The sequence below is a fragment of the Chionomys nivalis genome, chromosome 23, assembly GCF_950005125.1.
Source record: "Chionomys nivalis chromosome 23, mChiNiv1.1, whole genome shotgun sequence".
Taxonomy (NCBI): domain Eukaryota; kingdom Metazoa; phylum Chordata; class Mammalia; order Rodentia; family Cricetidae; genus Chionomys; species Chionomys nivalis.
Genome location: NC_080108.1, coordinates 25,840,753 through 25,867,338, shown reverse-complemented (window position 1 = coordinate 25,867,338; position 26,586 = coordinate 25,840,753). Strand labels below are relative to the sequence as shown.

Sequence of the window (26,586 nt, the reverse complement as noted above, 5' to 3'; positions counted from 1 at the left end):
CAGAAGTTTGCCAGAAAGTTACACTGAGGGAGTGCATTCACATGAAAATGAAAGACTGAAGGTCAGGTTTCAGATATCCAGATTATCTGACTTTATTTACCCATTTTAAGAATGGAACCACTAAGGCTAAATGTGAGCAGAGACTACACATACACTTAATGTGAACAAGCTAAGGACACACACACACACGTGAACAAAATAAGACATGATATATTTACTTTATATATAATGTGTGCATATAATCTAATAGAATTAATCGTGAACGAATGACATCATTTTAGGTATAAAAGATAGAAGTGGTCGTAACATACTAAAGATGTGGCATTTACTTAAGTAGCATCAATTGCTCTCCTTTTGTGATATAAATCTGTATTTTGTTACCAAATAATCAGATTAGTGCCCCCCCATGTCACTCACAATAAAATTAACACCAAGTTGACTGCCAGATACAGAAATATAAATATCAAGATGACCATGTTGTTAAGTAAATGTCCAAATTAAATAAATTTTAAATGTGCTGACATAACCTAAACCAAACATTCTCAACCATACTAATTATTACAACCCCCACTCCGTGTGTGTGTGTGTGTGTTTTCTTAGGAAAACCATTGCTAGCTGAGCAGATTCACACACTGTGATTTAAGTAGCAATAACGGCCTCACTGGAAACCAGCACAGAGGAATATCCATCTTTACAAGTGTGACAAATGCTCCTCATTTATAATCTCAGGTAAACATAGGCCTCAGTTAGGAACCCTAGCAAATACAGCCCAAGGTTAACTCTCAAGAGGAAAATAATCCCACCCCCCACTAAAGAGGCTAGACCACAAAACATATACTGCTTTTTACCTTTGAAACATACTCCAAATATTTTATTACCATTTTTAAAAAAGGTTTAAGGTACTTAGAAGGCAGCATACTGCTGAGATCCCCATTTAACTGCAGAACCTCTCCAGCTCTGAGCCCTGTATTTAAGTAGTATCAACTACCCTTTACCTTGACAGACCTTTTTTTAATTCTGTGTGTGTGTGTGTGTGTGTGTGTGTGTGTGTGGTAAGAACGCTACCCTAAATTTTCTCCATAGTACAGTCACTGACGAATATTAGGGGCTCCCCCTCCTTTTGCTTTCTTTCACTCGGTTCTTTAAAAACTGCAAACAGCCCAAGTTGACTTCGAATTCTCCATCCTACGGCCTGGAAAGAACAGCAGCGGTGGCACACATCTTTAATCCCGGCACTCTCACCTCAGCACTCAGGGCAAAGGTAAGCAGATCTCCGAGTTCAGAGCCAGTCCGGCCTACAAAACGAGTTCCAGGACAGCCAGGGCTACACAGAAAAACCCTGTCTCAGAAAAACAAACAAAAAACAAAACAAAACAAAACAACAACAACAACAAAAAAAAACAAGCAAAATAAGTACAGCAATTAGAGAGAGGGCTCTGTGGCAGGGAGCTAATGTATACTGCTTTTAAATTCCATTCAAACCACCCTTTCTTTGGAATCTAATTTCAAGTTTTAAAAATATACAATCCTTCAGAATCTTTTAAAATTATCTTTAAGTCTTAAGGATCAGTAGACTCAAAAGGCGTGTGTGTGTGTATGTGTGTGTGTGTGTGTATGTGTATGTGTGTGCAAGGCACATGAAATCTAAAGGAACAAGGTAAAAAGTCTACCAGTTTAATTACTTCTTTGTACTGAAAATTCCAAAATCATTTGAGTTATTAAGATAAATGAGTCACTTTTTATTTGTGACAGCCAATGCTATAGAGTTCCTCACTAGGCAGTCTCTCTGCTGTCCTTTGTATAACTTCTCTCTATATGGTTGGTTTGTAGATATTCTCTTTTTACCTTAAAGGTCTAAACTTACCTTGAGGGCATTTTTGGAGGCAGCAACAAAATAGGCAGCAGAAATGTGACCACATGAACTAGGTGCTTACATTTCAATCTAGCAAATTCTCTGTAAGGGTTTTAAAATGAGAAAACAAGAATGACCACTTCCAAAACTAAGCCCCAGATAGCTAAACATACCAAGACGCTACTTTGTTTTCAAATTCCTGACTGTGCCACTACTGTCAAGGAGGTACAAAGCAAATTTTTCTAAATTCACCTAGAACCCCAAAGATGTAACTAATATTTCTATCACTTTATAACAACTCTCTTGTCCATCCATTTTGTCATGCACAAAAACCCAAGGAGTAAGCCAGATACTTTGTTTCAGGGGCTAATTGCTTTTATACAGCTCCTATGAAGTTAGCTACACACATTCATTTTTCCCAGGAAAACCAAAGCAAATTATTTTCTTCAAAACCCCTAAGTTTCAGTCCTCCAGTTCACCTTCTGCTGCCAAGCCATTATCAGTTAGGTAAGTCTGAAACTTTCCTGACGGAGGTAGAGAAAAAAACATACGGGGGGGGGGGCGGGCGCACAGTAAACTGTGGTTTAGTTAAAAGCAGCATCATTCAGAATTAACAAGCAATTAACATGGAATCGAGGAATTCCTATGAGAGTAAGGAAGGCGGGGAGCTACAGAAAGGTCTCAAAGCCTCAGAGCAGAGTAAATGACACAGTGTACCAAAAGATAATGCAAAACACGGAAACGGTCTGAACTGGAACCAGAGGATGTTTCTGGGTTGGAGAAGTTACTGAGATGTTAAGGATCGGACATGGGCTGTGTTTCTCTTTTGGCTAGGAACCTAGGGTCTAGGAAAGCTCGCCTTCCCAGGCAACCACCCTGAAAATAAAGCACTGCCTAATGAGGTAGGGGCCAGGAATAAACAATGGGGGAGGGGCGGCCTGGTCTTTACCTTTAGAGAGGATGCCGGTCCAAAGCAGTCTCGCTGCTGCTTCTCCGTTGGGTGGGTAGATCCCCTTCTGCTCACGAGTGTCCTCCAGCCAGCTCAAACCTGGAAAACAGAAACCAATGAGAGGTGCAGTGAGTCCAGGGGCGAGGAGAGGGCTCTGAGGATGGGGGAGCGAAGAAAGGCTGGAGAGTGGCAAGGGCAGGCAGGCGAAAGCAGGGCTTCTCTTCTCCTTCCTCCCACACCCAGTCAGCCCCTTCCCCTCGAGGGGGGCAGTGGGGAGGAAGAAAATGACTTTACCTGTCCCTTCAGCTGCAGCTCCTCTCTCTCCTTTCAGCCTCCTCCACATTCACCAACTTCTCCATTGAAGAAACACCCCAGGCAGGGCCGGACACCGTGTTCCTGATCCTCCTCGGTGCTTCACGGCCCCAGCCCGGAGAGCATCCAGATAGCCGATCCGGTTGGAGGTGGCGGTCTTGGTCTCAGGAGCAGCCTCCGGGAAGGGGTGCAGGGAGGAAGTGCCGGCTCGGGTTGGGGGGGGGGCAGTCCCAGTCCAGGGGCTCAGACCAAGGGTCTGCCGCGCGCCGGGCCGGAGGCTTCCAGCTACCGAGGGACTCAAGAGGTCTGGGGACAGGGAGACCCCAAATCGTACCAGGTCCGAAGTGTCAGCAGCGGGGTGTCCCGACAGGGGGCTTTCGGGATGCACTTTGCACTGGGCCACCCCCGCCCCCTCCTTCCAGCACTTTGGGGTCACTGGGATGGGACCAAGCCTTCGGCAACCAATCAGCTGCCGCACTGGAGCCTGCGCTCCAAGCCGTAAACCAGATCCGCGGTGGGTGGAGGTGGGGGTAGGGGGTGGGGGCGACTTGGTTGGTTGGTTGCTTCCTTCTCTTCACCCAGAGGCCCCCACCCCCTGGCTGCCGTAAAGCCGCCTGCGGATTCGCGACAGTCAGAGGAGGCGGGCCGGTAGGGACTGGAACTCGTCTCCGATTGGTCGTTCTCGCTTCGTCCCTCCGGTTCCCCGCGGTGGTTTCCGAGGCTCCACCCCCGGCCTGGAGACTCGAAGCGGTTGCTAAGAAACACTGTACTACGAATGGGGCTGGTACGCACGCTGAGGGAGGGGCCGGCGAGGCCTTCGGTGGAGTACGGTGGCCCGGAGCGGGCAGCAGCGGACGCCAGTGGCGGGGTGATGGCAGCGCGGCCCGGCCGGCTGGCAGCCAGGTAACCCGGAGCCCGGGCTGAGCTGGGCTCGACAGCGGCGTGTAAGCGGTAGGTTGAGCGACTGGCGCGGCGACAGAGCCGAGGGCAAGCGAGGAGGGCCCTGACTCGCCGCCGCTCCGCCGCGCTTCTGGGAAGCGAGCGGCGGGTCCTTGGTGCATCTGTCGGTCTCTGAGACCCGGTTAGCTTCCAGGCTGTGGACGCCTTGCCCAGCCTGCAAGGGAGCACGCTCTTTGGGATCGCGATGAGGGTTCGAGGGCTTTCCTGCGAGGATAGCGGTCCTCGCGATTTCCTGTGAATGAAACGAGCGGGGGTGGGGGTGGGGAGACATTCCGAGTGGGCATATTGATTTATGTTTAAGTGCTTTATTCGTTTAGCAAGTGTTTACTGCTTGCTTGGCACTACTCTAGTAGTTGGGGGAGACTTTGTAAACCATCTTTTGCTTTTATCTTAACAAGAAAAGATGAAACCGCAAAATGATTAGGGAAAAAAAATCCTCAAAGTAATGGAATTCAGTTTGACTAGTTGTGATGGGCTCTTTCAGATTGGCAGGAGATGTCTCCTAAAGAATGACATTTATGCAACTTGAATGGCAAAAAAAAAAAAAAACTAGTCCAATAAAAATTTGAGGGAAGTTCTTTGCAGGCAGAGCTAATCAGAAGCACAAAGCCTTTGGTACTAGAATAAGCTTTACTGTTTAGAAGTATGGAAGGAAAGCCTGTGGTCGAAGCAGAGTAAAGAGGAGAAAGACGAAAATGAGATTAGCGGGTGTGGACAGGCTGCAGATTTTGCAGGACTTTGTAGGTCTTGCGGGAAGGATTATGGTCTCTTTATGTTTTGCAACCTCCACTTAGTAGAGAAAGCTGTTATGGGGAACTGGATTACTGCAGACGTTGTCATTTATTGAGATATTTTGCAGCAGGTGGGAGTCAAAGTGTTCAATTTGCCTCTGGTTCTTTTCTTCTAGGCTGTTACTCATTTATTCAAAACTCCTCTGTCTTCCATAGGAGTTACCTATGAACTAGATTCATTCATTCCCAGGAAAGGTCATAGACAGGGATGGGGAGTCGGGGGACAGAACAAAACTGAAAAACATCAGAGGGCAATACAATGAAATAAATACTGTGGTTTTGACAAGGAGCCTTGACTTGAGTATATACAATGTTTCTAGGGACTGTAGATGAGAGACTGCTGAACATGATTTCATCAGAAAGGGGGTTAGTGAAAGCCTGGGTGTTTTCCAATTGTACAGTCTTTGGAGACCTCAGGAAAACCCTACAAATTAGTTTGTGGGCAGAAGTAGAGAGACCCAAATAGGCAGGTCTTAAAGGCCCTGCTAGGCCATGCGTTTTTGGAGTTTGGGACATTATCCTAAGCAAAATCGATTTTCTCAGTGTGTGGATGGATGCAGGGTGAGCCAAGATAAAACATCTTAGGAACGAATCCATGGACTGTGTAGGGTAGAAGTGGTTCACTGAAGCAGTGGCAGTGAGGACAGGGGAAGTGGAGTAAGGAAGGCTTCCAGCCTCTGTAAGTAGCAGAGGAGGAGTAGAGAGAAAAGTGAGCGTGAAGGGCATGGAATGAGTCGCGTCTGTGGTCAGAGTACCTGTGGCATCTCCAATGGAGTTCTGCAGGAGGCGTGTGAGCACTTAAACACAGGCTCACTGTTAGCAGTCAATGGAAGCCTAACTTCACATTTTGTAAATTTTTTCTTGGAGTAAAGATAGCCAGTCCGATAAGATGCTGGGCAGTGGTGGCTAGCCATGGCTCCCAGGCAGCTGCACTGTCACCAGGGAAAACAGCCAATGCTCTAGAGTTTCCAGCATTTGTTGGTTATTGTGTTTTCTCGTATCTGTAGCAGGCTTCCCTAAGCATCCTGTACACAGACAGCTATGGTTTCTCCCATGGCACAGTACTTAAAGGGTTCCATTATAAAATGCCTTGTATTAGATGAAGTTGACCCGTCTGAGTATGCTAGACATGGTCAGTAGGTTAGGTTATAAGTGGGTTTTCTGCTTCTGGTGTGTTTGCTGGAATGCAGCCCCATGGTACGTCAAGGAGTTTCTGTGCACAGCCCAGAAAGGCACTAACCTCTCACTTGTAGAAGTAAAAATGAAGACATAGAAGTTCATGGGATTATTCTGAGAGAGGGCGTGGGGAGGGCTGTGCTCTGAGGGGTTCTGACAGGAGACCAGGAGAGGAAGAGGATCCGGAGAGGGTGATGGAGAAGGAGCTTCTTTACAGACTGCCTTGCCAAAAGCCAGTGTGCTTTTAGAAAAGGCAGCCCTTTTTTAATTTTTTTAATGGAAAATTTGACAGTTGTTACCTATGTGAACGTAGGCCTACATTCCCTTTAGAGAATCTGTCCCCTTGGCCAGGAGACCTATTGATAAAATCTTGTATGAAAATAATAGGGAAGAGTAGTAGAGGCCTTTGTTTTTAAGGTGGCATCCCAGGCATCAGGGCATATGACCAGTATGCGCTAATGATTAACTTACTGTTGCCCTTAGAGAGCCCCCAAGTTTCTTTCCCTCCTTCAATATAAAGCTTCTCAGAGAATACAAGTTCTCAGAACATCTTTAATTATTTTTTACACTTATTTTATTGTGTGCGTTTGTGTGGGATGTACATGTACCACTGCGTTATGTGTGGAGGATGTTCTCCTCTGCCCTGTGTGGGTTCCAAGGATCACACTCAGGTTATCAGGCTTGGCAGCAAGCTCTTTTGTCCGCCGAGCCGTCTTGCCAGCCCAGAAGGGGACATCTTTAATAACGGTTTGATTAGATTAGAAAATGTATCATTTTGTTTCCGTAAGAACCAGGTTGTCAGACGGGACATTTTCAATCTCTTTCTGGCTATTAATTTAGACCAAATGTCTGTAGAGCCCGCAGCTGTGCAGCAGCTTACTCCTAGGACTATATGCCACTTCGCAAGCAGCTTCAGAATCCCAGCAACAAACAAACAACAGCAGCAGCAGGGACACAAACTATTTTGAAAGATTCCACATATTTTCCAAAGCCTGTTAATCCTCAGTTTTATCCTTGGTACTCCCTGTCAATCAGTCAGCTTGCTGTTTTTTCAAACACTGACATTTCTGCTTAAAATGGATGCCTGACATATAAATAGAAACCAGTTCTATCAAAGACTGTTTGGTGGCATGCCATCTTTTCGCCCTGCAGTGATGTACTGTAAAAACAAAGGAGTGCCTCAGACAGTTTGGAGACCAGAACACTTTGGCTTTAGCCAAACTCCTTTACCTTTCAGTGCATTTAAAACATGAACAAACTTACAAATTAGCCTAGGCTTTGTCTGAAAGTGATTGTAATGGAAGTGATTCCCCATAAGGTCCTGTGTGAAGTCTCCAGTGTTCTCGGGGTTACGGGATTTGAGAATTACAAGAAATAATCTAGCCCAGAGCTTTTAAGATTTGCTTGCCATGGCTTGCTACTATTTTATGGTCATGTGAAAGAAATCTGCTGGAGGCCTTTGCTTTTGCACCAGGCCTAACCAGCCCGCCAGACCAAACCATAGGAGTCTTTGGTACTAAGTACAGGTAACTAAATTGAACTTTGAAATAAGCCAGTTTTTTTTAATAATAATAAAAAATAAAAAGTTCAAGGTGTACAACAGGGACTCACTGAAATCCACTGTACTTGAGCCAGCTTGGAAGGATATCCCTGTCATTCCTAGAAAGAAAGTGGCTCAGAAGTGAGCATCTTTTGTACTCTGCTTTTGTTTTTCTTCCTGTGGAGCACAAGTCCTTAGAATGCCTGTTCTATATGTTTATGTGATGTTTGGAGTTTGACTGGGGTAGAGTACTTACCTAGCATGTGCAAGGCATTGGGCTTAATCCTGAGCATTACAGGGAAAAAAAGAAAAAAGGAAGAAAGAGAAAAAGAGAATAATCAGTAAATGAGATGTTACCTAATTTGTGAATCATGGGTAAAAATCTATTAGATATTTACATTTGTTAAAGTTTTTATAGTTCGGATGTACTTTCCAAGTTAGTTTTTAGAACATTTGCTAAGTATAGCATCAGGAAGGAGAGGAGAGAAGTGGAATCGGTGTGTGAGGTAGGGAGAAGACACTACCGCACAGAGCACAGTGGCAGAACTCGGGCCAGATGCTACTGCTGCTTCGGAGACAGGGAGGTCTGGCAGCAGCCTGTGAGGGTCACTGTGCTCTCTCTGCATGACTCATTCAGCCATCTTCTTGTTAAAATCCCACAGCCGAGTTGCAACAATTTTTTCAAACGATATAGAGATAACAGGAAGAACATCAGATAGCCAGAATTTTGCAGGGTGTGCTAGTGGAGAAACCAGAGTTCTTTATTGACCGCGGCTATCAGATTTTCTAATTCTGAAATTATAATTCTGTGACTTGAAGGCAGTTCAGCTCGCACAGCTTTGGAGCAGGTGGAGCTTGCTTTCTCTTTGGTTGCTTTTGTTGCAGTGTTGGGAATCCAACCCAGGGACTCACACCTGCTAGACAGCCTTACACTGCAGAGTATTGCTTGTTTTAGAAATAGTTAGAAGATGACAGAGGGTTAACTGTTACAAAATGGAAAATGTTAGTACTCTATACAAGAAGTGAATTTAAATTAGCCAACCCCATGCATATTCCCAGTTAAACATTTATACAGATACCTGTGTGCCATTCTGTTTATTTGAGGATAGGGCAGTGATTGCATATAAACACAATACAAAGATTCTTACCCCTAGAATCAGACTACAAATATTCTCCATATATAAACACAGTAAGTGTATTTCAACAACAAACCCTGATTTAATTTTATGATTTTATCTTAATATAGAATGATTGTTTTTAATTTAAAAACTTTACATTTGTTTATTTTGTGTGTATATATGATTGCATATGGAGATCAGAGGCTGACTTAATGTTGATTATTTACTATGTTTTAAACTTCCAAGATTTTTTTCAACATTATACAATAAAACTTAATGATTGGTCTTTCTAGCTCCTAGTAGTAAGCCCTGTCTTATTTTTTTAGTGTAATATTCTTATACAGGATCATGTTAGGCCCAGCTCTTAAATAATGTTACCAAAATAACTGAATGGGTCCTGAATGCAGCAAGACAGGCATCCTTCCTGGGTGTACTTTGACCTCCCTGGTATGGAAGCCACTCCTCTGGAGTGTTTTCACTTTGATGTGAAGTAGGCAGTTAGGGGTTTCAGTGTTGCACTTTTCCTTTTAAGATGTATTACTTTCTGTTTTATGGGAATGATTGTTTGCCTGCGTGTCTGTGCACCACATGTGTGCTGGTGCTGAGGAGGCCAGAAGAGGGTGTCAGATCCCCTGGAACTGCAGCTACAGAGGGCGGTGAGCCACTGAGCCACTGTGAGTTCTGGGAACTGAACTCAGGTCCTCTGCAAAGCAGAGAGTGCATTTACCTCTGAGCCCACGCTGCAGCCTAGACTATTATATGGCTTTTCACAGGAGGAAGCAGTTTTGTTCCTTCCGTCGTCCACAGTTGTCAGAAGACACCTGCTCTTAAGAACTTTGCAGTCCAGGGACGAGTGAGGAGCGACGCTCCTTCCTTCGTAGGTAGCATCTCTTGATGCAGGTGTGGTAGCCAGGCTTCTACACCCTTAGTTGTGTTACCAATAAACTGGTTTTCCTGTTTCTCTGGTTCATTTCGTTGTTGCCTTAAAACCTTGTTTCTTGATTGTTCTGACCCCCACCTGTCTGTTACTACTGAAAGCCACTTTAAACAAGGTTCCATATTTTTTTTTTTTTTTTTTTGGTTTTTCGAGACAGGGTTTTTCTGTAGCTTCGGTGCCCATCCTGGAACTAGCTCTTGTAGACCAGGCTGGCCTCGAACTCACAGAGATCCGCCTGCCTCTGCCTCCCGAGTGCTGGGATTAAAGGCGTGCGGCCACCACCGCCCGGCTAAGGTTCCATATTTTTAGAGTTGTTTTTAAGCAGTGACTTCACTGAGGGTAGCACTTGTATGCTGCAGCCAAGTCAGACATTGTTCTTCCTGCGAACTATTGGCTACAGAAGAGAGACAACCCCAGGGTCTTCCTTCACCAGTTAAGCCACAAGTCCACTGCACTGATCTCCAGTTCCTGCTGAAGAGAACCTGGGCTGTTCTTCCTTGTCCTGAGAAACCTCAGGAAAAACCTCACCCTTATCTTAATAATGGGCTTTCTGTCCTTGAAGAAGCAGTCGCAGGAATTAACCAGATTCGTTTGACTACTCCAAGGCCTCTTAGAAGCCAGTTCGTTGGGGGGTGTGTGTGTGTGTGTGTGTTTATGTGTTTATACATGTGCTTGTCGGATGGATGCCACAGAACAACCTGGGGTGTCAGAAACACCATCAGCCTCATTTGAGTCAAGGTCTTTAATGTCTTGGAGCTCACCAGTTTGGCTGGCTGGCCAGTGCACCTCAGAAATCCGACCTCTCAAGTGCATACAGTGCTTGGCAAAGGGCCCGAGTTCAGTTTCTCGCCCACTTTAGATGCTTTACACTACCTGTAATGCCAGCTTCATGAGATCCGATGTTCTCTTCTGGCCTCTGTGGGCTCCCGAACATGTCACACACACACATAAATCTTTGTGTGTGCACACCTATGTGTGTGTAGTGTTTGGTTCATCATAAAAGAATATTAACTAATGGATCTTTTATAAAACAACATGTTTCTGTTTGTTTGGGTTTTTTTTTTGTTGTTGTTTTCAATGGTTAAATACTCAATTCTTAAACAGTGAGTCATTGGAGGAAGTCCCAACCCCAAACGTAACAACTATAATTTGGTTACTCTCTAGAATCTGGGGCTTGGAAATTTTTCCTAATAATTTATGTTGTCTATGTAGGACACTGCCCAGTAAGCCATGCATAGTCTCTAAAGCAGTTGGTAGTACAGAAAAAGAGCAGCTTGTGCTCTGAATGATAGGTACCATTCTGGATGAAACTGTAGGGATCTGGCGATTATGAATAGGACCACAGTAGACCAGATGTCACCCAGAGACATCCTTGTAGCCATAATCCAACTATACCTGGTAGAAAGAGGGGTGGGGGTGAGTGGAGAAATCACACTGGCCCAGCAAACAGGATGCTGAAATGAGGGACAGTTAAGATGTGGGGTGGGAAAGAACAGTGACTCTTTTCCATGGAAGATTGATTTTTGAAGCTTAATCATGAGTAACTAAGAGTAGAAAACCATCACTTAATATTAATAAGATGTTCCATTTTTAGAAAATGCTTAGCACAGTTTGATATAAAACCAGGGAACAGCTTTTTCATCAATAAATTAAAGCTTGAGCATAAAATTTTAGTGTCATCTTTGATCCAATTCTTGAACCTTCCCAGACCCACAAAATCAGAATCTGGGTTTGAGGGTGAGCATGTTGCCCATGTTCTAGCAAGTCTTCTGGGGAATTCTGATGCTCGAATTTGAGAATTTTGCCTATATCATATTTGAGATTCTTCTAGTACTAAATTGAGAGGCAGTGGTGGTGGTTCTGGACTAGAACCCAGGAGCTCACACATAATAGACGCATGCCCCACCACTGAGCTGTATTCCAGCTCAAAACTTTTCTAATGCCGGTCTGAGTCTGTGGTGCGTTAGAAACAGATAGCGCTTGGACAGTTGCAATGACAGAGCTAGCCAGGAAGGATCAAGTTTGTATTAGATGCTGCCATCCCCCTGGTTCCAGCTCCTAAGAACAAAACAAGACTCTTCCATAGAGATGGGAAATCTTGGCAGGCTGTACAGCCTCTGGGCTCTTAGCGGTCAAGCTGAAGATGACTCCTTTCCACAGTGGACTTATAACAAAGAAACAGAATCAAAAGTCACCTTCAGTCCCTCTGGCCATAGATCCCTGTAGCCTTCTGTTGTTGAGATGGGCCCCCTCCTGAGCCAGGCAGGGGCAGTCCCTTTCTCAGTGTCCTGCAGTTCCAGTTATGGACAAGGTGGTGGGCACATGGATTTTGACAGTTTTGAATGACGTGTCCTACTTGGCAGCAGTTGTAACAACCCAGTGAGGGTTCTTGTAAATTAGGAAAGTTTTAATCAACTTGGGGTTTAGCATGCAGGATGGGACCATATGGGGAAGGTACCTAGGGCTGCTCTGGCATAGGCGTGGTCTATGACTGCTCTGTGTGCTGGGCCTGTTGCTTGTCACACTGCCTTCTTGGTCCTTGAGGCCTCCCCCCATTGGTGAATATCTTAAAGAGCTAGCTATACATACATATATATATAAAAGTGGGCCAAGGGAATTGGGGTCTGTCTAGATTCTAAAGTTTTTGTCTGATATTTAAGGAAGTTTGACTGATGAAATGGGCCTTGAGGCTGGCAAAGCCTGTGGGACTCCCTCCATCCAGGTTAGTGTGTGTGTGTGTACTCATGGCCACTCTGGAATGAAGCAAAGCTGAGTCCTCCCTGGGCCTCTTTCACTTCTTTCAATTTGATTTAATTAATAGATTTCCTTGTGACCCTTTCATCTCTTCTACCAACCATGGGCACAGGTGATTATGACTCCCCCATCTAGAGCCTTATCTGGGTAAGTTAACCCAGGGTTTGTTGGAAACTATGTCTTTCCCAGGACGGGCTTCCATGGCGTCTTAGTTTGGTTCCTATGGCTGTGATAAACACCATGGCCAAAAGCAGGTTGGAGAGGAAAGTTTATTTCAGACTTGTATCTGGTAGTCTGTCAGGACAGGATCCTGGAGGTAGGAATTGAAGCAGAGACCACAGAGGAATGCATTTCCTGGCTTGTTTTCCATGAGCAGCTAAACTGCTTTCTTTTCTACCTCTGGCTCACTTTCCCAGGATGGCATCACCCGCACTGGACTGGGCCCTCCCACAGCAATCATTAATCAAGATAATACCCTGTAGACTTGCTACAGGCCTTCTTTATAGAGGCATGATACTAATTGAAATTCCCTTTTCCTACATGACTCTAGCTTGTGTCGAGTTGACAGAAAAATCTTACCAGTGCACAGGGGTTATAGGCATGAGCCTCACTGACCCAATTCTTGGCTTGTAACCAAATTACTCATGTATAGGAGTGTGATCGTTTGAATGTATTCGGCTTCCACGGTAATGGTCTATTCTATCCCTTTAAGAAACAAGCCCCGCCTACTCCCCCACCTCCCCTCCGCTGAGGCAAGCAGATCTTCCTTCTGCTTCCAGCCTGAGTTCTTTTCCTTTCCTTCTCTGTCTCTGTCTGTAGTTGCTACTGTGGCTCCTCTCCTCTCCCCACCTCTCTCTTTGCCTCTCTCTTTGCTCTCCCCCCTTTTCCCCTTACCCTCTTCCCCTTCCATAACACACTAAATAAATACCCACTTTCTCGGCATGGCGTGCTTAATAGGTCTCTCTCTCTCACCTGTTGAGTGGCTCTCAACTGCCTTGGGGCTTCCTGCCAGGGATCAGCTGCCACTTGTGGCCCATGGGCCACTCAGGGAATGGCGTCATTTTACTTTTACCATAATACCATAAACTCATAAGGAGTGGCACTATTGGGAAGTATAGCCTGTTGAAGAAGGTGTGGCCTTGTTGGAGGAAGTGTGTCACTGGGGGTGGTCTTTGAAGTCTCTTTTGTTTAAGCTTTGCTCAGTATCACAACCACTTTCTTTTGCCTTCTGATCAGGATGTAGCCAGCACCATGTCCACCTGCACACTGCCATGCTCCCCACCATGATGATACTGAACTGAACCTCTGAAACTATAAGTGAGCTGTCCTAATTAAATGCTTTCTTTTTAAAAGTTGCTGTGGTCATGGTATCTTTTCATAGCAATAGAAACCCTAACTAAGTCAAGGAGACAGTTTATATATTATATGAAGTTCTTTAATGAATGAAGGGGTCTTGATTAAAAGAGCTGTTCAGTTTCTATGTGGGTAGAGGCAGGTATGGGAAAGAGAACATGGACTCTGATGGTTTCCAATTCTCTGTTGGCCCCTCATTGAAGGGATATTAGGCCTATTCTGTCCAGCGGGAGGTATTTGTTCCCTGAAGGTTTTCTGCAAACAGGTGAGGGAGAGGGTGGCAGGGCCTCAGGATGTAGGGGAGCTCTATTGAAAAGGTGGGTGTGGATAGTGGTCAGTAGGATGAGGTGGGACAACTCTGCCCTCCTAAAGACCCGAAGAACCTGGCCAACACCCACAGTGGGTTCCTTGCAGATTTGGAGCTGGGGGAAGGAGACATGATAGCTTGGCTCTGGTGAACATAAAATCATTTTCAAATGTTGTTAAGAGAACAGAGCAAACTAGAGATGAGATTGCAGTTGGGGGTACTGATTAGGAGCCATGCCTCTGTCTCAGGGCCAAGCCATGAGACAATTGTACACACCATCCCCAATAGTGAGTCTGGTTTGAAGAAGGTGACTGTCTCATGGCTAGGTGTAATGGTCTGTCCTGTCCCTTTAAGAGACAAGCCACACCCACACCCTCCCCTGTCCTCTGAGGCAAGCTGATCTTCAGCTTCCAGCCCGAGTCCCTTCCCCCCTCTCTCCCTCTCTTCTCTCTCAGAGGCAGCTTCTGTCTCTCCCTTTTCCCCACCTCTCCCCTTCCCCCCTCTTTGTTTCTCTCTCCCTCCCTCTCTCTCCACTTTTCCCCTTCTCCCCTTCCCTTCCATAACCCACTAAATAAATATCTAACTTCACTCTACATGGTGTGCCTATTCGTCTCAATCTCTCACCCACCATGCGGCTTCCTGCCCTGGACCTGGCTGCAATCGTGGCCTGCTATGGTCTCAGGACCCACTCGCTTGGGGACCTGCCACATAGTCTTGTGCCCTGCTGCCCACTGCCGTCACTTGGGAACCTGCAGCATTTTACTTAAACCATTACACTGGGGAGATAAGTTCCCTACACTAACAAAAAGGGATAGCTCACCTTATTTCAGGACTTCCTGAGAAGATGTCTACAAGAGACTTGAAGTACAGATGTCAAAGCGGGCATTTAATGTAGTAAAAGAATGTCTTGGCACTGCCAGCAGTTAAAAGGTCAGAGACATAGGTTCACAGTCCAGGTTCTACAGTCTGATGTCATGGGGAATCGTCAGATGAATGGAGTCATTCTCAGGAAAGACAGCCAGAAAGGAAGGAAAGAGAAGCCATAGGGCCTGAGAAGTATTGCCCACAGTGTATGTGAATTCACTCAGGGAGAGCTGCCATGGGTCTGCTGCACTGAGCACTGGGCACACAGAGGGAGGAGGGGCAGAAAACAGTCCTTTCTTCCTGAAAGACTAGGCAGATGACCCCAAGCCTTCAGATCCCACCAGAGTTGTCCTTAGTTGGGGGCTGTCAGATACCACGGCAGGTGGGCCCTTCTGTTGAAAAGTGTAAGACAACTCTGGTATCTTGCCACTGGAGAACTGGAGAGAAGGGAGGCCTTTGTTCCACAAGGGCCTGGTCCCACCTAACCAGGAATCTTTAGCTGTCCTCATTTTTCAGTGGAATTGTTCAAGTGTCCTGAGACAGAGAAACTCCCAGAGGACAAAGATGAACATGCCCTGGAGCATGGAAACCTGGTCCTACTGGGCAGTTGCCCTAGGTAGAGGCTGTCAGTTGTCTCCAAGCACGTATGTAGCTTACCTAGGATCATGAAGAACGGAAGCAGGCATTTGATGTACCTCAGAATCCATGCAGACAAACATGATGTGGGTCAGATTCCTTTGTGGTAAAAAGAATTCACCAATCCATATCAGAGTAGAAACGATAACCTTACAAACCCTTCAAGGTAGCAGTGGACTGGACAAGGACAGAACTGTCTGCCCCAAGATGGTGGAGTGTGGTATGCAAATGAGGGGAGTTCTGATTGGTTGATGTTCACTCTGGGCTGGGCCTGCTTAATTTTGATAAGTCAATTCCTAAGTGCCACTCAGCCTGCTTGTTCCCCCCCACAGTTTATGATGTCTCAATGGGGACAGAACCACAATCCTGGAGGACAGCCTTTGCTGTGAGTGCTTCAGCTTCTGTGTTGAGTGTCATAGACAGTATCTGAACTATGTAGCTACTTGGGCTGTGGTTAAAGTTGGGCCATTGTTGACTTAAGCTGAGGTGTAATCCTGAATTGCTTGGCAAACTAGTAAATTTGTAAAAGGAGAATCAATGTTTTACTTTTAGTAATATTGGCCATGGAACTAGAAATAGGGGCAGTTTTGATCATTCTGAAGTTAAGTGATGAGAAATCACATTTTCTAACAAAGACTTCAAAGTTGTATCTATATCCTAAACATTTTGGGAGGGGTTTATTTTGTTTGCTTGCACTGTTATGCCTAGATCATGGAACCCCCCCCCCCCCCAACCAACTAGGAGATCGAGTCCTGGATGTAAAAGCAATTTATTTTTACACAAGTTTGCAAACTCGAACTCAACATGTGTCTAACGTATTGGAATAATCAGAGAGCCCCGAGCTCAGTTAGAGTTGGGTTTTTGTAGTAATAAAGGTGGGAGTGAGGGATTTCTAAGGTTCAGGACCCCTGATTGACTGACATTTGTCTAGGGGTGTCTTGGTGAAAAGCGATTGGTGTGTGTTGGCAGCTGATCCTATCTACAGTGTTTGGAACATTAGGAATTTCCTTTGGATGGTCTGTTCCTGAGTGGTACCTGGATGGTCTCAGTTTATGATCTTTATCTTATCGGAACCAGATATTGCCTCAGGGTAAACTACTGAGACTCAGGCCTCTTTTGAGCTTGTCAGGGCTGGGTCCTACATTACCTGGCTAAATAGACTTCTTATGCTTTGTGGTCATTATAGAATCCCAAGCAGTTTGAAGAAAATTCAGTGAGACAGTGTAGCCTTTTTCCTGATTTCCCCCAGCATCTTGCTCAACACAGCCCAGGATCTTGATTGACACGGTCTTGCCAGGATCTTGACACAGCACACCAGCCTCCCCCAGACTCCTCTCTTTATCTGTATGCATTTATTTGAATGTGTACTTAGTTCTGGGTGATTTTGTCACATAGAGTTTCATCTTTCCCTGTCCATTTGTTAGCACTGCACTCCTGTTGTCCATCATAGCCCTGTCTACCAAGGAGATGGGGTCCTCAGCCAGCGGCAGGCAGACTTCCTTCTGTATTAATTGTCGTTTGCTCTTCAGGAACAGAAATAATGTGCAGCCTCTAGGATTGCCTTTTTCCCCTCAGCACAATCCCTTTGAGAGTCATCTAAGTCATCTCATGTAGCAGTAGGGTTTTTGTTGTTGATGATGAAAAGTATTTATTTCATGGTGTGTTGGCACCACTTTGTTTAACCACGCACCCCTGAAGGACATCTTGTACAAGGTTTTGTGTGAATGGCTTTATTTTTCTGGCATGAATGCCAGTTTCCCAGTTGCTGGGTCATCTGGTGACTAGATGTTCAGCTTTTTAAGAAACTGCCAGATTAATTTGCGGAGTAGCTGTTTGACCGAGATCTCATTTCTGCATATCTTTGCCAGCATTTGGTGTCTCTGGGTGTTATTGCAGCTATTCTGAGAGCTGGCGTTCTTTATAGTTATTTTTGTTGTTCTTTTATGTTTTTGTTTGTTTTCTGTTGTGTAGCTGAGTAGAAAGGACACTTAAAAATGACAGCGCTAGCTTATATAGGGCTCAGCTATTTTTGGAGACACTACCTCACCTTGGATGTCGTTTTTCTGTAATTATTGACCTAAATGCAGTTGGGAGATGCGTACCAAAGCCAAAGTTTTTAATCCATTTAATGTACACTTTCAGTGACTCAGTTACGAGGTGAAATGGCTGTGGGTGACACCCATGCTGGCCAGGAAAGAGGGATTGGTGTGCTGCTGTCCTCCAGGGGCTTCTTCAATGCTTCCTGAAACTGCTTGCTCAGGGATAATCCCCTTTTCTGGTCAGCTTGCACCCTTGGTTTTTAAATATGCAGAATAAGCCTCTTTGACACCTACATGGGATTCCCTGGGATTGTCTTCAGCATTGAAATCAACATCTGCCTTGCTCTTCTCTTCTGCATCACAGTTGGCTTTTCTGTTCTGTCCTCCAGAGCCCAGCACAGGTGAGTCAGTGAAGGGATTCCAGGGTGACTGCTGTGGACACAAGAAGGACAGTGCCCTCCAAGGTGATCTTCAGGCAGTTCCCCAGCAAGGCAGCAAATCCCAGCTCTACACTCATGATTAGGCAACGCCTCGAAAGGGCAGCCTCCTCGGGGGACCCTTCTGTGCTTTGCAATAGCTCTGTGCAGTGTTGCCTTCAGCTACAAAATCAGCCTGCTTCTGTGGCCTCCTTTCTGTGTCTACACCGATTTGTTCCTCTAGCATCTGCAGATTCCAAGACAGGTAAGCACCAGCAAATAAATGTCTGATCCCATTTGCGGGGGAGGCGAGGCTGCTAGGGATCTGGTTCTGGTTCTACAGATCTGCTAACACCCAGTGTCAGTGTCTTTGAGTCAGTTTGCAGTTGTCAAAACCATCTGGTTGCATTTGAAGAACTGACTTTCCAAGAAGAGCCGTGTACAACATTCATGATTGTTGAGAGTTTTGATGGTAGTAACTCTTTGTAACTTACCTTTTCTTTCTTTCTTTTCTCCTCCCTCTACTGAGATTGAATCTCTGACCACACCTGTGTTGACTAAGGACTCTATCACTCAGCTCTGTCCCTCAGCAATCTTTCAGCTTCTACATAGAATATTTTAGAGAGCAAATGTTTTAATTTTGTTGGAGTCTAGCATATCAATTTTTGCTTTATGTACCCTACTTTTGGAAGAGGCCAAGGTCTTTGATCCCAAAGATTTTTTATTACATCTTTTTCTAAAAGGATAAATTTTTTTTTACATCAGAAAAATTTAATAGTTGTCAGTCAACATTATCTAAGGAATAATTTCTTTATGATCATGTCCTATTTAAACATCTCCAAATACTTCTTTTCCATGGTAGTGGCTTCGCTTTTAGACCCTGTATAGGTGTTTCAAAGCATCACCACATACAGAGGGCCCCATAGTAGACAGCCAGCTGTGACCACATTTTAACAGGCATGGTTCTCAATGGCACATGTATTTCCAGGCCAGCATGGCATTTCAGTTTGCAGTGAACCAGCCCATGGGCAATCACTTGAGGGACATAGTACAGCCAGTTGATTCCTTAGTCTGCTTTCTCAGATTTTCCTTTAATACAACATTTTTTTTTCCTGGGGTGGAGTTTAACAGGCAGCCTACAGACATTTATTATGGAGCGTGTGTGTATTTGGTTACTGTGAATCAAAAGTGCAGTTGAAGGTTTGTGCCAGCCCCAGTAGAAGCATCCCAGCACTTAACTGTTCTCAGTCGGTTGTTTCTTGCCTGTCCCCTGAGTATTTGATGTCTGTGTTTTGTTTTGTTATTTTCAGCTGTAAAACAACCATCTGAATATTTATTTATAAATACTTATTTTTTATTTGTAAGTAAAATTATAAATAAAAACTATAAACATTTATAATATTTATTATTATGTGCTGAGGATTGAACCCAGGACCTCGCCCATACGTAGTAATGCCCTACTCCCAAGCTTCATTGCCCAACCAGATATATATTAGTATTGTAGTATTTGTTTGTGCGTATGCATGTATGCATTGATGTCAGAGAACAGCTTGTGGGAGTCAGTTCTCTCCTTCCACCCGTAGGACCCAGGAACTGAATTCTGCCTTAAGGCTTGGCAGTAGGCACCTGTAGCAAACACCAGTGGTGCTTTGGATGAGTTGAGTCCACCGTTCAATCAGATGCTCAGATACTTGGTCCACCGTTTGGGTAGGTTTAGGAGGCGTAGCTTTGTTGAAGGAAGTATGTCACTGGGAGCGAGCTCTGAGAGTTTAAAGACCCATGCTGTTTTGAGTTTGATCTTTCTGCTTCCTGCTTGGGGTTCAAGATGTGAGCCCTTCTGCTCTAGCTGTCGTGTCTGCTGCCTGCTGCCAAGCTTTCTTGCCATGAAGGGCTGTTACCCTTCTGGAACTGTAAACCCAAATGAAGGCTTTCGTAAGTCTTTATCATGGTGTGTTATCACAGCAATAGAAAAAGTAACTAGGACTGTTCCTTTGCCCTCCAGGCTATCTGTAGCCATACAACTATGTAACTGTCCCTGAGTATGTATTTCTTAATTTAAAATGGACAAACTTTTAGTCTTATTTCTTGGATCCATTTCTGCCAAGGAACCTGGGTCTTACCATGCCAGGAAACAGGCGGTGCCACTGTTACTCGCTGGCATTGACTTCACCCTGGTGTGAGGTGATGGCAGTGAAGAATAACCAAGTTGGGGTTTTACTCTTGCTTAGTAAATCTGAGGTGACAGAAACACTGTTTTAAGTATTTTTATTGCTATAAATAATTGAAATGAAAATACATTCATTGCTGAGGTTTTTAGTGACAAGAGATGAGCATATGATAATTACTAAAGCCTTAAATGTTCTAAATATTAGTACTTCTAAGAAAGGAAACCTGTTCTGAAACGGGATTTCGACTTTAAAGTAGAATGTGAAAGTCAATTTCTGACATGTAACTGGGAAACTGTGCCTATAGCTGATTTTATTCTGGCCATTGCAATTGTGTTCTCTAATGGGAAAGTGTTCTCTAATGGGAAACCTCTCAGTAGGGATGGCCACGGAAAGAAGGGATGATATGACCCTGTCATCCCAGCTATTTTCTGGCTAGCTGTGTGTTAGCATACCGAAGTTACAGAACTTCTTCACCATTGCTGCTTGTGTGAGTACAGGAAAGCTCAGCATTGTCCAATGGAAGGGAGCTAGGAAGTCTGGATTATTGCGTTGTATGAAATGCACCTTACAGCTTGCAAGTAGTGTTCAGAGGCTGGGAAGGTGCCTAGGGAGTGAAGAATGCTTGCTACTCTTGCAGTAGACCTGAGTTCAGTTCCCACTCCCTATGCTGGTCACTCATAACTACACTCCAGAGGAGCTGGTGCCCTCTTCTAGAGGCTGTTGTTTTTGTGGTACAGATTTCCACATGCAGACGCTAACATGAGCATAAATAAAGATAAAATAAATAAATCTTAAAATAGCATTCAGAGGCCGGGCGGTGGTGGCGCACGCCTTTAATCCCAGCACTCGGGAGGCAGAGGCAGGCAGATCTCTGTGAGTTCGAGACCAGCCTGGTCTACAAGAGCTAGTTCCAGGACAGGCTCCAAAACTACAGAGAAACCCTGTCTCGAAAAACCAAAAAAAAAAAAAAAAAAAAAAAAATAGCATTCAGAAACGACTTAACCAAAAGTTTTGTTCATACATTTAAAATCCAAAGGTTTGTCAATACGTAGCTGCTCTCTTTTAGTTCTCTACAACCAAACTGTGTCTGTGAGGTTGCCACGGGAAGAAATAAGTGGTAAAAGGCTGAGCTGGGTGTGGTGGCACATACCTCTAATGCCAGCTCTCTGGAGGAATGGCAGCCGTGTCTCTCTGAGTGTGAGACTAGCCTGGGCTACATAGTGAGTTCCACACCAGCCAGGGTCACACAGTGAGACTGCTGCAGAACAATCAATCAAGCCAACTAGAAAGAAAAGAAAACAAAAGGGCAAAAATATCATGTGCTGCAGAGACATACCTGCAGGCAAAATAACCATACATGTCATATTTCATAAAAGATGAGAAAGTCAGGACCTATGCATGGGCCACGCTGTAGAAGGGAGGCAGTGTGAGTGGTCACCCTCATAAGCTCTTCTCTGAGGAGGGAAGTTCAGTGTATCGGGGCAGTTGGACCTTAGTTAGGTAGGGAAGGAGAGTCCATGGGTTTTGTTAACTAGTATATTTTACTAAGACAAAGTCAAGGGCTGCAGAGGTGACTCAACAGGGCCTGGAGAAATGGCTCAGTGGTAACGAGCACCAGCTGCTCACCCAGAAGATCTGGGTTTGAGTCCCAGCATCCACGCGGCAGGTGTCTTAGTTACTTTTCTGTTGCTGTGAAGAGACACTATGACCAGGGCAACTTGTAAACAAAAGCATTTAGTTTGGGTGCTCATGATTCCCAAGGGTTAGAGCCGTGGCTGTCATGATGAAGATCATGGCAGTAGGCATGGCGCTGGAGCAATGGCTGAGACTTTACATTCTATCCGCAAGCATGAGGTGGGGGGTGGCAGGGTGGTGGAGGGGAGGCTTTAACTGGCAACGGTGTGGACTTTGAAACCTCAGAGATCACCCCTAATGACACATCACTTCCAATAAGTCCATGCCTCCTAATTCTTCCCAGACAATTCCACCAACTGCTGACCAAGCCCACAAGTAAAGTATAAAAGTCTTTAGATTCCATTCTCATTCAGCCCACCATAGCAGCTGGCGTCCATTTGTAAGTTCAGTTTCAGGGGATCTGGCATTCTCTTCTGACCTCTCTGAACACCAGTCATGCACATGGTACCTAGACATACATGCAGGCAAAACACCCATATACATAAAATTAAAGTAAAATTTTACAAAGGACAGTCAGGATCCATGGAAAATGCCTATGTGAGTAAAACTGTTGTGGTTTTAAAAATTTAGGAATTGATGAGGGAATCAGGCAGCTGTCACAGCCCATTTAATGTAAGAGAACTCTGAATTTATGTGGAGGATATGAGCATTCAAATGAGTTTACAAAAAGAATCACAAAGCTCCTTTTTCCCCAGTAGGAGAGGAGTCTTTGCTTGTCCAAGCAAAGGAGTTGGTGTGTGGCTTTAAGGTCTATATTTAGGAGGAGTAAGGTGGTCCAGGAGAGTCCCAGAGGCTTTAGCATTCCATTGGAAGAAGGTCGAGTCCTCTTTTTTGCTTATACCAGTGACAGCATGCTTCCTCTGACATTGACTGGCTGCCCCTATTTTCTGCTTTAAAAGCCATGTCTGTTCCTAAATGTGTCATGTGTATCTCACCCCTGGTCTCCATCATGCCTGAGAACTCTAGTACAACCTGAATGCATACATTTCTGTTCAGTTACAAGTACAGTCTGCTCGGTTTGGGTTGCTTTTCCTTCCCTTCTTGACTTTCTTGGGATAGCACTTAAAAAAAATGTTTTTACTTAGTTACAGAGAAGATAACTTAGGATCCTAATATCATTGTTATTTAATGCAATATATAATTTTAAGTTGGAATTTAATAGTTAATAGCCGTATAGCAATGTAACTTCAGGTTTTAATCTATAAATCAGAGTGAAGTTTAAAAATTTTTATTTACTGTGGTTTTGAACTGGGGCATCTGACAGTGTCTGCAGACATTTCTGGTCATCAGAATCTGGTGGATGATGCTGGGAGCATTTGACCAGGAGAGGGTAGGGGTTTGGGTAGGGTAGGGTGGGGATGGGGTGGGGGTTGCTTAACAGCTTAAAGTGTGCTTGCTGCTCCCCATACAGAGGAGTCTGGCTCCACTTTCAGTGGTGCCAAGAGTGGTGTCTAGAGCTGTTAGAAGAAAGCAGATGTTTTTAGCTAGACCTAGTGATGCCAGCCCATGAGCCTAAAGACTCTCTTGTCTAAGGTGGGAAGATCACAAGTTCAAGGTCTCCCTAAGCTACACAATGAGATCAAGGTGAGCCTACTACTGTGGGCAGCTTACAGACCCCATCTCAAAACAAGTGATAGACAGGGATGGGGATGAAGCTCAGAGGTTGAGTGTTTGCCTAGTATGCCCAAGATCTGGGGTTCACTTCTCAGAAACACACACTCACACAAATATACACACACACAAACACACACACACACATACACACACACATACCCCAAAAGCAAAACAACACTACACTGCAAATAGGTTTATGCTCCTATATGTGTGTATAAAACATTCATTTTATCATTGTGATTTTAAAGTGTTAAAATTTTCATTCAAAGAGCTCAGCAACTAGCATTATCTCTAACTTGAGACTAAGTGAACAAAGTTTTCTTTCACTTGTAATACAGCTTAATACTTACAATCATGTTACTTTTTCTACTTCAGGCTTCAGTGAGGGGACATCTTAGAGAGTCATTGCATTTCTAAGTCTTCAGTATTTACCCCTCGGAACTTTTGACCCTCTTACCATATACATTTTGGAAATCAAAATGAAAGATGTTGAAGAAATTTTGGACCAGTTATACAAGAAAGTACTTCTTGGAGCCACCCTTGAGGATGACATCCATGGTTACATCTTTTATCTCAACCCAAACCTCTCAGAGCAAGTTGGCTATACAGCCCCCGCTTTAGCATGGTCAAATGTTAATGGTGGTCTTGATGGTGTGCCAGACCAGCATAGACCATCCTCCAGTGAGTCGACCACCCTTCCTGAAGCACGGGAGTGTGCAAAGAAACACTTCCGGATGAGCAGGGCCCAGGAGGTGGCACTCCTTCAGTTAACAGTGATTGACCTGCTCCTGAGCCGAGTGCTGTCTACTGAAACCGAGGCCCACGCAAAGAAGGGGTACAGAGAGCTGACTAAAGCCCTTTTGCAGTCAGCTGGAGTCGATTCCAAATTGGTAAGCCTCGTTTTCAGTGATTTGGATACGGTGTCTAGGCTTTTAGGCGTCAGCAGTGTGATGAACTGTGCCTGTTTTGCTGCAGGTCTGGATGCTCCAGAACTCTGATAAGTTGTTGTCTCACATGGCTGCCAAGTGCCTCTCATCGCTCCTCTATTTCCAGCTGAGAGAGAAGGTCGGGTAAATCAGAGCATAGTCATTTCTCTTTCAGTTTTCAAGTTGCTCATTAGCATTGACTTTACTCCTTCAAATAGTTGAAATAATAAGCTATTTGCACCCACCATAATGTGCAAATCCAAAAATTGCCACACCAGAGTGGCCTGGATAGCCAAGATTGGTGGCGGTGTGTGTGTGCACACGCCGGGATTGAGACACGGAGACTTCTTTTCAGGTAGAAGAACAGCAACCTTTATTTTTCCCTGACTTAAAGCCTTTTATACCTCTCCTGCTTCTGTGGAAAACCTCCGGCCAGAAAGAACACAAACATTCTTGTCAATTACAGACCACAAGGAAGTTCCGCTGTCAGTCTTGGGAGTGAGGGCAGCTGGATCACAACAACTCCCCCCATTTTATTTTATTGTTACCTTGGGTGGAATATCTTGTCTGTTGTGGGGAATAGCCCTCTAGTATTCCCTAACTTAGGTTGCATCCTGCCCCCAAAGTATTGCCCGTCTGTGCTACCCAGACACATAGCCCTAAACCAAGTATCTTCAGGACTGACAGCGCCAACGAGCCAGACCAGAGCTGCAACCATCTAGCATGCACTAACTGGGTGGTAAAATTAACAAAAGCAGTATTCCAAACCCCTCTCATGTGACGGTTGAGTTCCATAACAGTAGCAGAAGCATACAATACAGTGCCATGAGTAACGTACATAACATGATAAGAGCTAGCCATTGAAAAGTCCAAAGATTAGTCTTGCTTCTAAACCAGAGCCACTTGTTGGTTTAAGGTCAATATCCAAAGCATTGCTGACTCTTTCAGCTAGCTAGTTGACAGTCTCAGCTGTCTTCACAGTCTGGGAAAGAGCAACTCTGACAGCAGTATCTGCCGTGGCAGAGATAGCAATAATGGCAATCACAGCTGTAGTGATTCCAAGGTCTCTCTTCTGCCGATCTTTTATGGTCCAGCACTTTTTGCCATATTTGCTGATACTCCTGACACCGCCGTGGTGTCCCCCAGGCCGGGCACCAATTGGGCCAGGGCAACATGCCTAGCAAAGCTCTGCTCCAGCTGCCTTCTGGCCCCAGATGCACTTGCTCTGGGTCCAAACTGCTGTACGAAGAGGAGCAGAACTCAGGGAAGCAAGCTCGCTGCTCCTGCTCCAGAACCATTGAAGGGGCCCAACTTTAACAATCTTTTAGGGAATTTGGGCATCGGCAACCTGTTTGACTACTTCCTGCTGAGCGGGGGTGCTGCATTCTTGGGGGTATTTTACGTCAACATTTCAGGAGGTCTTGCTGAATCAAACCACATAAATTTGCAAGAATCTACAGGTTCTCATCATCTGTGGAGACAAAAGAAAAACCTCTTTTCCAAAGCATCAAATCCTTAGGCTCATATTTTAAAGTCTTAGCAGTTCCCAGAATCAAATGTCTTTCTCCAGTCCAGAACACAAAAGAAAACACAATCAACACAATAACATACATCTGTACACATTCTATCTTTTGAGGGCCTCAATTCGTCCTCCTGCCTCCTCTTTATTACTTCCCTACTGGCCAGTCACTGGAGGGCATCCCTCAGAGCATCTCTGGGGATGAAGATTAACATTTAAGCCCCCTCCCATAATAAATCAGGGGCTAACTTGAGCTATTGTTTGTACAAAATCTTCAGCTGTCTTCCTTGTTACTTCTGTGCCTTGTTGTTTTAAGAGTTCCAGTTACTTTTTGAGGCCTTCAGTTCACCCTCACGCCTCTTTATACTTGGTAGTCTTTTGGAGGGTGTCTCTCAGAGTATCTCTGGGAATGAAAAAAAAAACATTACCTTCCCAATGCGCTCCTCGATTTAGCCAGCAGACGGAGCGATCTCATTCACAAATCCCACTTTCCAGATCTTGATGGGACCTCCACTTTGCCGCCGCACAGCCTGGATAGCCAAGACTGGCAGGGGTGCCAGGATTGAGACACGGAGGCTTCTTTTCAGGTGGAAGAACAGCAATCTTAATTTTTTCCTGACCTAAAGCCTTTTATACCTCAACTGCTTCTGTGGAAAACCT

At 44.9% G+C, this 26,586-nt stretch overlaps 2 protein-coding genes across 6 annotated transcripts in view; one reads left to right on the top strand and one right to left on the bottom strand.

Annotated features, from left to right (window-relative positions):
• Positions 1–3,539, bottom strand: part of Asb7 (ankyrin repeat and SOCS box containing 7) — a 46,724-nt gene extending 43,185 nt beyond the window's left edge. For 2 of the 3 annotated variants that reach the window (XM_057756546.1, XM_057756549.1), the window contains exons 1-2: positions 3,096–3,539; positions 2,802–2,900 (exon numbers count right to left, since the gene is read on the bottom strand). The gene's annotated coding sequence lies outside the window, so the exon portion shown is untranslated. Of the gene's footprint in view, positions 1–1,864; positions 1,955–2,801; positions 2,901–3,095 lie in introns of all 3 variants that reach the window. The other variant, XM_057756547.1, reaches the window with a different exon arrangement.
• A 380-nt stretch (positions 3,540–3,919) lies between these two features.
• Positions 3,920–26,586, top strand: part of Lins1 (lines homolog 1) — a 28,617-nt gene continuing 5,950 nt past the window's right edge. The window contains exons 1-4 of one of the 3 annotated variants that reach the window (XM_057756190.1): positions 3,920–4,016; positions 17,978–18,269; positions 23,857–24,371; positions 24,457–24,546. In XM_057756190.1, the coding sequence (XP_057612173.1) occupies positions 23,961–24,371; positions 24,457–24,546 (501 nt within the window). In that variant the 5' untranslated portion in view covers positions 3,920–4,016; positions 17,978–18,269; positions 23,857–23,960. Of the gene's footprint in view, positions 4,065–17,977; positions 18,270–23,856; positions 24,372–24,456; positions 24,547–26,586 lie in introns of all 3 variants that reach the window. The other 2 variants (XM_057756189.1, XM_057756191.1) reach the window with 2 other exon arrangements.